The 14,114-nt window shown below is 34.2% G+C and overlaps 1 protein-coding gene across 2 annotated transcripts in view; it reads right to left on the bottom strand.

Moving 5' to 3' along the window:
* Positions 1-628: 628 nt before the first annotated feature.
* MEI4 (meiotic double-stranded break formation protein 4) overlaps positions 629-14,114 on the bottom strand; it is a 76,745-nt gene continuing 63,259 nt past the window's right edge. For both annotated transcript variants that reach the window (XM_027645064.1, XM_027645065.1), the window contains exon 5: positions 629-2,300. In XM_027645064.1, the coding sequence (XP_027500865.1) occupies positions 2,049-2,300 (252 nt within the window). In that variant the 3' untranslated portion in view covers positions 629-2,048. The remainder of the gene's footprint in view (positions 2,301-14,114) is intronic.

Here is a 14,114-nt window from a genome sequence, read left to right as displayed (position 1 = left end):
CAAAGCTGCATAACAGTTTCAAATTCCCGTCAGAGTATAAGTGCCATGTAGTTATGCCATCTCTGGACACAAAACCTCCTCTCTCTCTATGCTGTGAAAAAACATGTCAAAAATCATGTCTCAAGTGAGCAGTTACTTCAAAATTTACCAGCAATGAATATATTTCCCAAAATATCCATTGCTTTTCCAGTGGCCTAGAGAGTTTGCTGGTGAGAAAATGCTACAATCTGCAAAGAAGAAAATATGTGTCCCTTTGTGCTCGTGTTGTTTTACTAGTGACAAAAATATTTTTTGCCAGTCGATCAGCAAATGTGCAGTGGCGTGCAACCTAGTGCTGAACCTGTTGTTTGGAACTAGAGTCTTGAAACACACACAGTTTGCTATTATACAGATGCCAGTATCCTCCTGTGTTTTGTGTCTTTTGTTTACAAATGACTTTTGAGTGAAGCTTTTTTGAAAAAATGAAAATTATATCAATTAGATAACAGTTCATTTTGTTGACTTCTCTCCTTGTTCTTTTTGTAACCATGTTTTCAGTGCTGTGGAGGGAGAATTGATTCTCTTATTTTAATGAAACAACCAAACAAGCAAGTGAAGTAGTAACAAAAAGGCCATGGCAATTCCTGAGTAGCTACAAAACTTATATTTATTTTCTTTAGTTTGGCTAAACTCATCTGATTTTGTCATGTGACTATTCAGAAATACTTGCTTTGCAAATCAAACATTTCTGTTGAAAAAAATTTGCTAAAAGAAAGCATTAAATAAATGTTACCATATGACATATCAAATATGAAGAAACAGAACAGTGGCCAGTGTCAAACTAAGAGACACTCTTCGGGGAGCCAATTCACCATCACAGTAATTTACCTGCCAATTCACCTGCTTTCTAAATATTAATGTGTTTTACATATTTATAAAGCAAAGGTTTATTACAAAATAAATGCATTCAAATTAACAAGATAATGGTGTTTCAGAGAATTTTCCTGACGTAAAAATTGATCTGATTAAACAAGTGCAAGGGGAAGGATAAGGACTAATTCCCAAAATTTTTTATATTTACAGGAAATATGCACTTCTAGGAGACATAATACAACTAAAATGTTGTTTGTCTACTAGAAAAAAAAGTTGTTTATCATTATAGTTATCCTCTAGATCAATTAAATACTCTGGTTCTGTTAAGGTATTATTGAACTCACACTATAAAGACCTTTTATGTTTAAGATAATTTCTGTTAAAATATTTTACTTTAATTATTACTATGAATACAATACCATCACACAGGAAAACAACAATTAAAAATCAGATAAAATGAAAAGATAGAAAAAGGATTTTATCAATATTCATTAATTTTGAACAGAGGCGTTTAAAGTAACCACTAAATGAGTTATATTTATTCAGATTAGATCTCTGAAATCATTACTCAACTCAGAATGAATTAGGCCTACTGTACCTACACTTGTGCATACACAAGTAAAGCCAAACAGTATACGAGTGTAAGAAAGCTGTAAAACTGAGCACCAGATTTTATTTTGCTCAGGTAATGACTATTTTGATTAAATTGTTAACAAAGTATGTCCTATAAGTATTTGTAATGATGAGTTACCAAGTTTAAAAATAAGCATTTCTATTTCTGCCAACCAGACACGGTATCTAAATTATACAGAAGCTACACAACTCTAAAAGGACAGGCAATAGTTTCCTAACTTGGAATCTCTACACACATTTTATGACTCGACTTTAAAATTCATAGTGTTTATTTTAAACAGCACCTGAAACAACTTTCTGTGTTCCATTTTCACTGTGTACAGAAACAACAACATATTGTTTTCCATTACATGAAACAGCATTTATTCAAAATGGCACCTGGATTATTACAGTTTTTTCTACATTTAAGTTTGGAAATAAACTGCATTATCTCTGAAACTGGTGTATAGAAGAGTAGTTTAAACTAAATGTTTTCCAATAACAACAATTTTCCTGTCTGGCTCGAAAACCTTCCAATGCATACCCCCCAAACAAATGCACTGTTAAAAAGTAGGCTGCTTCTTTTAATCAATTTGCATTTCAGCTGAGTTTAAAAGAACACTCACTCTCCATAAATATAAAGAAAATAGAGGGAATTCATCTGAGAGGTGAAGAATAATTTGATCAAGGTTCTTCAGAAATTTGATTTTTTCTTCTCCTTCATAGTCTGAGCTCGAAACGTTACTTTCTTCTGTCTTATTTTGAAGAAGTTGTTCCAGAATCATGCACAAAGGAAAAGTATTCTCATACTGGGTAATGTCATACACAGACTGGACCTGAGAATAAAATAAAATCAATACATAAGCACAGTGTGAAAATGTTTCTGCAGCACAACATCTCAGATGACAGTGTAAGGAATACCGTTAAAACTGGCAGTAGTATTTACATAATCAGAACAGTTATACATTCAGGATGATTGTTTCTAAGAAATGCTTCCTTTTCTGGTGGTAACACCCAAACAACTAACACTCCATCATACTATGAAAAGTCAACACACCTCCTCTTCATGAGACAAAGAGAGTTTTCTTTACCTAATTATCCACAGGCTGTGACATACAATAGTGATGCACAGAAAAACAACAACAATAACAGCTTTGTTTGTTTTAGGCATATAATTAGAATTGGTGGTTTTCTGTTTTCTGAGAAATAAAATAAAAAGCAAAAAAGAATTTTTTACTCCTAAATATAGACAATCACCTATTCAGTTGACACCTCTAGAAAACAAAAGTCCAAATTCTCAACCTCAATAGAAAATACGCAAGCCAGTCCTGAGTCAGTTAAAGTGGAAGAGTCAGTTTGCCAAATTAGGTCACTGACCAAACTAAAAAATTTTTAAAAGTCTTACAGCTTAATCCAATATAAATTTACCTGTCCTGTATTTGGAAACTGGAATTTTAAACAGAAGCTTCCCGAATCTCTTCTGTACATAGAAAATAACTGGGAAGATAAAAACTTAAATCTTGGGGAGTTGTCTCTCTGGAATGAAATTCTGTGTCCTCCTTAACAGCAAAAATCTACTAATAATATGAGATGACTTTGTTCTGAAAAAGGCTGCAATTACAGTAGGTAGATGACCAGAACTGAAAGGTAAAATCATAGCTGCTAGAAAATTAATTATATATTTTAGAAAATGGACCAATAGCTCTAGCAAGCCTAAAATACTGTTTATGCCACTGGTACAAAGCCAGATGGGTCCAGGCTTTGATATGGTTCTATGACAAAGTATCAAATAATTTCACTCAGACTAAATTACATAGTGTTATAGAGTTTTTGAAGTGTGAAATTTATTATACAATTAGTGTTTTTACAAATAATGCAAGCTGGTTTTGATTCCATTAGAATCTAACAAAAATACAGCACTTTACCTTCTTCAGGTAAAACTGTGGAAGATTGTGGCTCAGAGATTGCTCACTTTGACTTTCTGTGCTAGTAGTTCTTAAACCTAAAATCTGTCTTGAAGCACCCTAGGGTAATGTTTTTCAGGTAGACTCCTACCTCAGGGACAATACTAAGAGACCATAGCCATCCTATTGTAAAACCTCAACATACCAAAGTAATTTTGCTGAGTTTTCTAGACACCTTAAAAATTAGGTTCATTACTAAAATACATTATCCCCAGCCTTGCCTACTCCAGTTCTGTCTCTCTGGAACCTGATAAGAAAAATCTACAGTTCAAAAGAAGTCAGTATTGACACTCTTATGAGAGCAGACAGTAAAAAATATAAAAAGACAATATTAAGTATTTGCATACTTCTAAAGTCCAATTAAATCAAAGTGTATAATCAGGGAAAACCTCCTTCCAAACCAGAGGTAAACAGACAGTCTATTTTTTCAAATACCAAACACCTGACTCTAGGACAGTCATGCCTGATTGTTTTTACTATTAACTAAGAGTGATGCGATAAATGTATTTACTTTGCTTTTTAGATTAAATTACATTTTTCTAAGTTGAGACAATAACTGTTATTAATGATTTACTGAATTTCGATGAAACAGATGATTTTAAAGCCCTACAAAGTCTGCTCTTTAGACTTTCAGTCTAGGGGTCATCTGACCAAACAGGCATCAGCAAACTGAGATAGTTGCCCAGCAGAGGGAAGCAGGGGGTGGAACTCAGTAGCCTGAATGCCGATATTTATTGCCATTTCAGATACCCAAGGGTATCCAAGGCATATCACGAGCAGAGCTTTACATAAGAGTCAGCAGCTGTAAGCCAGGAGGTGTACCTTAGGTTATCCAGTTTGGTATTAGATGCAGCATGTCCTGAAACTCTTTACAATGATAAACTGTGACTGTGCCCAGAAAAAAAAAAAAAGACTATGTTATAAACATGCATGTAGAAACAAAAATGATGCTCTATGCTTTTAGTTCCTGTAATTTGGATATTAGATGTACGATGTTACAAGCAAAAATCTTTGATTCTTAAGTGAGGAATCTATATAAAATGTTTTAGAGAAGCTCTTCCAAGCAGTTAGGCAATTGTGTTACTTTCAGTAGGTCTTAAAAATTGCAACTAATTGCAACTTAGTAAGCTATCTAATTTATTATGGATAATAGAAGCTACAAGTTAACTAATTAGCTTTTCTCTGCATTAAAGAAAGATTATTTTAGTCACACAGAACTGACTTTGAACAGAAAGGGTAAGTCTGATGGTAAGGAGGAAGTATTTTTTCAGATAATTGCTTTTCTGGAGACAAACACACTCTGAAATACTGTATTATAAAACCATGGGGAAAAAAAAAAATCAGTCTAGAACATTTTCTGGCTCAAGGTTTATTAACCTTTCCAAATCATTTAATAATCTCAACAAAATGTGTCTGTGTTTCTTCTGTTAGATGTTTTCCATAGCACTAATTGATGCAATTACTATCACTGTAAATTTATGCCACAGAATTTGTAGAGGGATACCTTTATTGTTACCTAGTGGTGCACAGTCAGGTAACAGAGCTACTAATCTTGCCCACCAGTGTCTGTAAGTGGGTAGCAGTGTATGTACATGTACACACACACAGAGCTAGTCCACCCAGAAAGTTCAGAGGGTATTGCTATAAATTAGCAAGCCTCATATATATGCTGCTATTCCAGAATATATTATTACCAACCTTAAGTAACACTAATTCTGATCTTCAGAGTGAATTTTAAGATAATCACTCTTGTTACAGATCAGATGGGTGTGCAATATGGATTCTGGACACTATCTTTTATGAGATCAGTCCTTGTCAATTTTGCCTCACCAAGTACTTGGAAATGTGTTTTCTAGCAGTAATATGCATTTTCATGTTCCTCAGTTTTTAATTTAATTTTTTAAATTATTTTCTTATTATGATTTCTCAATACAAACTTTTCAGAGTTAAATAAGTTAAAAAAATATTATTTATATAAGATTGAGCATTACATGAGATGGAAACAAGGGTTACAAGGACCTCCTGGCTGGATCTGATGATCTGCTAATCAGAATTAATGTATTTATATCATCAAGTTCAAAATGTAGAAAGTGTCAAAGCTTTTGGTTGAAATTAATTCTCCAAGCTTCTCCTACATTACATGGAAACCACCTGGAACAGAATGCATATTTACTACATAATCTGAAAGCAGGGAGGAAGTTCTCTTACCTGTCTTCTTTACAATGGTATCACAAGAACCAGAACTAATATGTTAAAGGAAACTGCTATGTTCCAGGTCCCTGGGCCTTTATCATACTTCCTCTTTGCAAAACAACAGATCAGATGGCCCTGGATCAAATTCCAAGCTGCTGCTCTCTTACTGGACAGAACTGGAGTCTTACTGACAGGTCATGAAATAGATTAGTGCAATTCTAAATTGCACTTAGAGTATTTCTGTTTTCTTGTCTTAGTGGTTCATGCACATTTATTTAATTTATTCAAATGCCCTTAAAAACAGCAATATAAAACAAGAAAAGGAAAATAAATTTAGCTTTGAATAAATTCTCTACAATTCTTAGGTCATTTCAGCAGCCACAAGTCATATTTCTAGTGATGAAGTCTGTGAGCCTGGAATTTTCACATGCTTCAGACTGATACTACTTTCTCAGTATAGGCAAGTAACTTTTATTCCTTTTATATCTCAAAGGACCTACAGAATAGAGATAATACTTTGACAGTGCAAACAAAAATTAGATGAAAAGAAAGAGGGTATGTTCATGGCAACTAGTATTTGCTTCCATGCAGCTCAGATACTTATGTAAGCAATGGACAAAGTGTCATCAACACCTGCACACTCTCTGTAATAAGACAGAAGCTGCTCTAACTGGGGAAAACTTCTTTTTGGTTTAGAATGGAAGACCGAAATGTCAGCATTTCGGACAAAATTAAAACAATTAAAATTAATTTAGAAGCACCACTATGTTTGATTAATGACAAAAAGCTTCCCTCCTTTTCTATTTCTATAATTAACATCTGCTTAGACTAAAAAAAAGTCCCATGATGATATCATGTTTAAACGTACGTTGCAACAAATAATTATACACAACATAGTGCTGTATAAAATACTGACATATCGATACAAACTTTAACCAAACTGGAAAGATGAGTGTTTATACACTTCTGCTGTTTAGGAAGTCATAAAATTAACACTTCTAGAAGATAGCCATCTTAGCAGAAAAGTATTCTGTCCAAATCTGCTCAATCCATCATATTCTAACAGTTTTGCTTCCTGTAAATTTTTTCTTGCAACTTTTGCCTCTCCCATTTCTTGGAAAACCTTTCCTATGCAGCAAGGATATAACTTCTTTTGCTAGCAAGGTGTCTTTTCTATGTCTCAATACAAAGTTGAAAGTTGGTATTTCTCCTCTTTTACATGCATATTTTTCAGAGAAGCATAAGGGGCAGATTGGAATAAACAACAGGATCTGCTAAAGCCTGGCTAGTTTTGCCTTCCAACGGAAGCACAGGCAGTAGGAACTGCAGCACCACCAGCTGCTGGGCTGTGACCACTTAGGGAGGATGGAAGATAGAATAGAACCAAATCTGCCATCTAGCCATTTCCAGGAAAAATTCCTCATGGCCTGTCTCGTCCTCAGGGAAGCAAATGTAGCCAAAGTTGCTATGAATTTTCCAGAGCAGGCAGAAACAGACAAAGAGCATACATTTTTCTTGATGCACCTACCACTGACCAACACGTCGTCTCAGCAAATAGTCCCAGTGCCCCTTTGCTTCCTTGCAGGTAGCTGCTAGTACAGGTATGTACATGTGCAGACTGAATTCTTGGCAAGCAAATTCCAATTCATGGGCTAGGAGCCATAGAGCAAGTGTAAGCTGATGTCTTGGGTAACACAAAACACGGGACTCACACAAACTACTAGAAAATATTTGAAGTGGAGAATGCCTGTTAGAAAATGTCTGAGCTTGATTTACACACTTCTAGAAACACACAATCCTGGAGACGCTGCTTAATGGGCAATTACCCTGGCTCTTTTTTGTTGTTGATTTATTTTATTTGCTGCCTTGGCTTTCTCATGGTAAGAAAGGATACTCTATCTAGAACTAAGAGGAAGGCAAGTGGTACTAAACAACATACTAAATGCAGCCACTGCTGTCCACAGAAATAAAGAAATTATTTCTGTGCTCACTATGCCTACAAACAGGAGGAGGCTTCTCTAAAGCTGTCTTCCATATTTTAACACTGCAGTTCTAACAAGTATTTAATTATAAAACCAAGTTCCTAAGTGGACAAATATTTGACAGCATCACTTTTTAGGAAAAAAGTTTCTAATTTAGCATAATGAAAAATAAGAAAAGAGTGACTGACTGGAAACTCTATCAACAAGTGGTCACTTTCTAGTAAATTTTGTATTTGCTAAGGGAATGCTGACCAACTTAAATTTTCAGTAAAATCAACATTGTTTTACTGTACCCAACCAGTCTAAATCAGAGGTTAATGGAAATATATTTCAAGAATGACTAAACTGTTTCCTCAAATGGCAGTACATTCTCATTTTATGAATAAAAAAAGATTAATTCTCACAGAAAATTCTCTTCTTGACCCTTCATTTTTCTTTTGAGAAATCCCTATCCAGGTTACTCATTGCTGTGTTCAAGTGTTAAACACAAGACATTTTTTTGGAGTACAGTATGTGCACATTTGCATAGTAGGCATTTTACTTCAAAATAACACAGAAATCTTTTAACTTGATGTTCCACAATCATGTGAATCACCTCTACATGGATCATTAAAATATACTAAACCAGTAAACACAGTATAAGAAATCATAGTAGGATAAAAGATTATCTCTAATTGCTCTTTAGTGTTTATATAATATGTTGATATGCATCCCTAAAACATGTAAGGCAGGCAGGCATGAAAGATTTTACTAAGAATCTTTTTGTTCTCTTTTTAATACTATTGTGTTTAGGTAAAAGGTAATTACAAATTGCCATGACACTGGATTCAGCTTTTAACTGATTAGCACTTCCCTTTAATTGCTTTTTGTTTTGTGATTTAAAAAGCCTATTTCCTGAACATCTCTCCCAGTAATCATAGTCCTCATAACCATGTCAATATTTACCTCCCAACTAAGTTCAAACTGATGTATCCCCTCTTTCAATACTTAAAGCAAAATTCACATCACCTAAAATTCCTTATTTAAATTTATACCCCCATCCCAAATTTTCAAAATATTTTGATCTTTTATTCAATGGGTTCTGAAACTCTAATTGTGTCATCTTCATTCCTTCTGATCATTTTCTTCTCAAGTAGCTCCCTAAGATTCAACTATTCTGCTTAGAGATCAAGACCAAATGTGACTGCAGAAAGGGTCAAGGAATTATCAACATTTGTGAAAGTTAAATTCCAGAGGAGAGACCATCAGCTAAACTCTTGAAACAACAGAATCTACAGCATGTGCAGTGACTGGTCCTGAGCAACATCCTGCCAACAACACTTTAGACGTCCCAGCCAGCCTCATGCTAGAGAGGTTTCAGAAGCAACAGTAAGAATCTTGTGAGAAGAGTGTCTGCCCAGACACAACAATTTGGTATACTCTGGAAAACACTTTTTATAGAATTTCAAGTGCTTGTTCTCTTTGCTATCACCCAAGAGGAAGATACTGATACCTGAGGCATCTATGCACTGTGCTTCTTCTATATATCACTAAGCAGGGTCATTCGTTACTAGTCCTTTCTATGACACACAGAATTACAAGCAATTCCCAAACCATCTTGAGCAATATTATTCTTATCTAGTAATACAGTTTCCACAACATATTGTAAGAAATTAAATACACCAGCAGTAGAGCACTGACATTTCCATTTTGGAGTAAGAATCACAACTATTGCCTTGCAAGTAACATAACAAAAACACAGAAAGCTTTAAAAAGAAAATTCTGATCCCTTTTATCCTGTTAAAGAAAGCTAAAATATAAGTCACTAACATATACCATCTAGAGAGAACAACCAAAAAATATGAATGTATGAACCTTCTTGGGATAATGGGAATCTATAAACATATTTTACTCCAAACTACAAGACATATACTTCAACTCTCACTTCTGTCATGTATGTTATTTTTGAAGCCTATTCTAAAATTATAAAAATTAATTCTTTACAAGTTGAAGCATGTGAAACATGCTGTTTTGTTCCGTTTTCCAGCAAAGAATCTGAAATAAAGATTGTGAATGTATCTATTATAATGTGGGTCCTTCGAAATCAAATGGGCTACTTAAGCATAAGTCTAATTTAAAAAAGAAGTTCTAGATCAGACAGTTCCATGTAAAGTCACGATCGAGAGAAAGAAACCAACAAAAACAATCTAATGAAATTTCTCAGTTATGAACTCTTCAGTATTAAAGGACTTTGTTGTGTTTTTTTGTTTTTGTTTTTGGGGGACTTGCATACTTGCAAGTGTAGGAGCACCACATGCAATAACTATATCATTAAAATAATAGATGTTGTTTGTTGACGTAGAAATCATATTCTCATCCTACAAGAAATGTCATAAAGTATACAGCATGGCCAGTAATCTAAGCAAGTCTTGAAAATAAACATCACACACATAACATTTTTATAGGTAAAGACTGACACTAGGGTAAAAAAATTGCTTTGAATAATAGCAACAATAAAAAGTCTTCTATTAATTAAAATCATCGGAAAACAATGGATTGGTGAAAAATACAGCTATATTAGTTTCAAAAGGTTTATTGACAGAAGTTTACCTATCTTTAGAAAATGCAGAGAAGTACTGAAAATGAATAGCAATCACTTTGCTTTAATGGTTCTAGCAGAGCAGACAATCCTGACAGTAATGCAAGATACACATTTATTTGTACTTAATTGTAATTCATTAATTTTTGAAAAGAAGCTTTTCAACATGCTTTTCAACTCATAAGGCTTTTCTTTTTTTACCTCTTCCAATACTAGTAATGGAAAGCATCATCTAGCAAGTGGCAGATGGCTGGTATGACAACATGCACTTAAACTGCTTGCCACAGGACACTGTGAAAGCTGAAGGCTTGCATGGGGTGAAAGAAAAGTAAGCAGTCATATGAGTGAAATCCACTGAAACACATGAAAGAAACAGTCACCCTTTGCCTTAGATAGCCCAAATTGCTGGATACTGGGAAACTGCTCCTGGAAACATTTCCAAACTCCTACGAGAACCACTGCCAGAAGCAGAATATGTGACCTCTCGGACATCATGGGCATTCTCATGCTTTCCTATCTCCCAGTCTAATTTGCTGCCCTACCCACTATCAATGTTAGGTTACTTTAGAAAAGAAAATATTCCACTTTTCAGACCAACTTAAAGCTTATTTTCAGCTCTGAAAGCTTGCAACCATTGCTACTATATGCATCCAACACTTCAGTCTTCCTCCAAAGCCAGAGACACAGAGTCTCCAGGTTCAGAATCATAGAGAAAAAAAGCCCAAACGCAAGCAAAACTAGGAGGTTTTGGACTAACCTAAAACTCAGCATGTGCCCAAACCTTGTATTTATCTGCTGCAAAAGAAAACAGAAAAGCCATGAAAAAAAAAAGGCAAAACAAAACACTTAAGGAGCAAGAGGAGTGATTTTAGGCACTGCCCTGTGAGAGGAAAAGGACAAAGCTGGCTGAAATACAAGCATAATTTTATATGAAAAAAAAGCGACATCTGCTTTCTGAATCACTTTCATCCAATGAATCAAAGTCTCTGTATACTTTTAATAGTTAAAAAATATACTGCTAATGAAGACAGGTTTCCCTCTTATTATGCTGTTATTTTTATTCTTCCATAGTTAGAGGCTGAATATTCTGTAACTATTCAAGGTAATAATATTGTTTTGGAAAAAATCTTACATTTATTGTACAGAAAAAAGTCTTCAGGAGAGTATTCGTATTTCATATAAATAAAATACTTTCACAAATTATTTTCCTAAAATGGATTAATATTTCCCTTAGATATGACTGAAATAAGAGAGCAATGGTGTTTCAATGATCCCAGCATCTGCCTAAAACATCTGCTTTCCACTAAAATTATGTCACTAAATCCCATAACAACCATTAAACTTTCAGAAAATACCACAATAGTTATCCAAACTTTAACAGGAAGACCCAAGAGACATGGCAGGATATCCTAATTTGATGAAAATTTGACAGGATTAACAAGCAGTGCCACTTTTTTATTTATTGTATTTAAAATTATATGGCATAGGTATGTAGAATAAATCTTGAGTGGATTAATAGAATTTAACAATAGAAAATATTGATTATTCACCTTAAATATGTGAGAAATTACAGAATCAATGTATTTAACTGAAAATCAAACAAAATAGAAAATGTCATGAAATCATGAGTATACCACAGTGTATCTAAAAGTTTATCTATATGCATTAAAACTTCATTTTAGAAGCAAATACACCTTTTGACTTAAAGTATGACAAAACATAAAACAGAATAGATTGCTCCCTACAATCTTTTTAGGCTTTACAGAAACTAAATGGGTCTGACTGTGAGGAAATATGTTTTTGCTTTTGAATTTTACTTTTCCATTAATTATCCAGTAGACTCTTCTGCAAAGTCCCAAACCACCAGTTTCCTAGAAATTTTCACATTTTTTAATTTGTATGTTTTTTTCAATTGCTTCAGCAGCACAGTAGTGTAAAAAGACAGTAGTGTAAAAAGGTTTTTAAGAGCTCCAGAGCAGCAGTTTAGAATGGATACCATCAAGAAAGGATGAATCTGGGAATGCCAGGATTTGAAATGACCTAGAAGAAAGCTAAAGAAAATCTAGGAAGATTTACATATGGCAAGAGAAGCATTTGATTTTTCAATCTGGTATAATTTATGCCAAAGCTTCAATACAACTCAGTAAGACAATGTAGAATTGACAAGCAGTGGAAAGCTTGACAGGCAGCTCATTTATCTTTCACAGAATCTGTTGAAGGATAATGTTCTGATGTTGAATTGGATACTTAAGAGCTGAATACCCCAGCAAAAATACAGATGATTTTATCAATAAAGATAAAATAAATATTTTATCAATAAAGAGAGAAATGACCAGACACACACTCTTTTGCACTGAGTCACTCAAAAGGAGACTATTGCAACCAAATCACAGAGATACCACAGAAGTTTAAAGCAATTAAGTTTGAAGTGGAAGCATCAATTCCAGAAAAATATTAGAAACAACAATCCAACTGGAGTTTGAAGTACGTGGAAAGTCAAAAAGGATCTGAACAAAGGCCAGTGAAACAACATTTGCCTTGAGAAACCTAAAAGACAGTGTTTTAGGCAAATTACTGAGCTGTCTGGTGGACCTGTTACAGAAAGCTGACATAAATGTAACTGCAGGGGCCCATAAGGTACCCTGACAACAGTTAGCAAGGTAAAGTTTCCATAAACACATTGTCATTCATGTGAATGTGGTATGACAACTGCATAAAAGAAATGTCAAAATATCAAAAAAACCAACCAGAGAATAACACAAACATTGGCAGCAAAAGAATAGTGTGTCAGTGATGCCACTGGAAGCCAAGAACATACTTGCACTTGTTGGAATTGAATTTTAGAATGGTCTAGGTTGGAAGGCACCTTAAAGATCATCTAGTTCTAATTTTTTGTAAAAAAAAGAGTTAAACCCTACATTTCAGCTAAGGTTGTGATGTCCTCTGATGGCCTGCACCAATGATAATATAAGGTGAATTGCATCTGAAAACCTCTCCTGTCTTTCTTAGCAGTTACAACTTGCTCTGCCATTCCTTTCCCTGCTGTACTTCCATCACCATCTTTTTGTCTCTTCTCTATATTTCTCTCCTCCATCTCCAGAAAATAGAAGGCAAGTGTACCATTGGTATGACTGTGAGTCTGGGCTATGTCTCTGAATTCTGAATCTGGACAAAATACAATTTTTATTTGATTTGAACTTCCCACAAGAACATGGTATTGAGGGGAAAAAAATAAAATAAAATGCAAGAGTAGAAAATGAGCAAATATTCAAACTGAAGAAAAAGCTAAGCTTCAGTTGGAGACAGATTTTTTTTTTTAATTAAATCATCTGGAACAAGAAATAAGGTATGTTCCTAACTGTGGGCCAGATGTAATAATACAAAATATCTCTGTTATCTTACGTACGACAATATTTACAAACAGGTAATAATTACCAGCAGACAATAAAAAGAAGAATGTAGCAAAGCTTCTTTAAATGCCTTCAGTAACACAATAGCATTCCTCTTTTCTCTTTGCTACAGATATAATACTGTAAATTTAATGCAATTTAACATAATTGTTTAATTTATTAAACAATTAATTTATTAAATTACTGTGAAAGACATTAAAAGGTCATATTAACAAATCACACTAAACACACAGGCCACCTTGCTCTTCAAAATTATTTCAGATGACTGCAGAAAGTACATTAACAAAAATACCACAGAAAATCATTACAAATTGACTCATTAAAAGAGCACAGAAGAGACAAAAATCAAACTCTATCAGAATTGAGGTACACAGATCACCTCTGTTATGCTGTAACTGACTCCTAGCAAATTTCTAGTTATTAGAAGGTCTGGCCTATCTGGCATAGTAAGCATAACATTACAAATTAGTGAAAGACAACAGCTGCAATATGAAGAAAATCTCCTCTTTTCATGCTCCAACTT

The sequence above is a fragment of the Corapipo altera genome, unplaced genomic scaffold, assembly GCF_003945725.1.
Source record: "Corapipo altera isolate COAL_440 unplaced genomic scaffold, ASM394572v1 2, whole genome shotgun sequence".
NCBI classification, from domain to species: domain Eukaryota; kingdom Metazoa; phylum Chordata; class Aves; order Passeriformes; family Pipridae; genus Corapipo; species Corapipo altera.
This window is presented reverse-complemented; position numbering and strand designations above follow the sequence as displayed.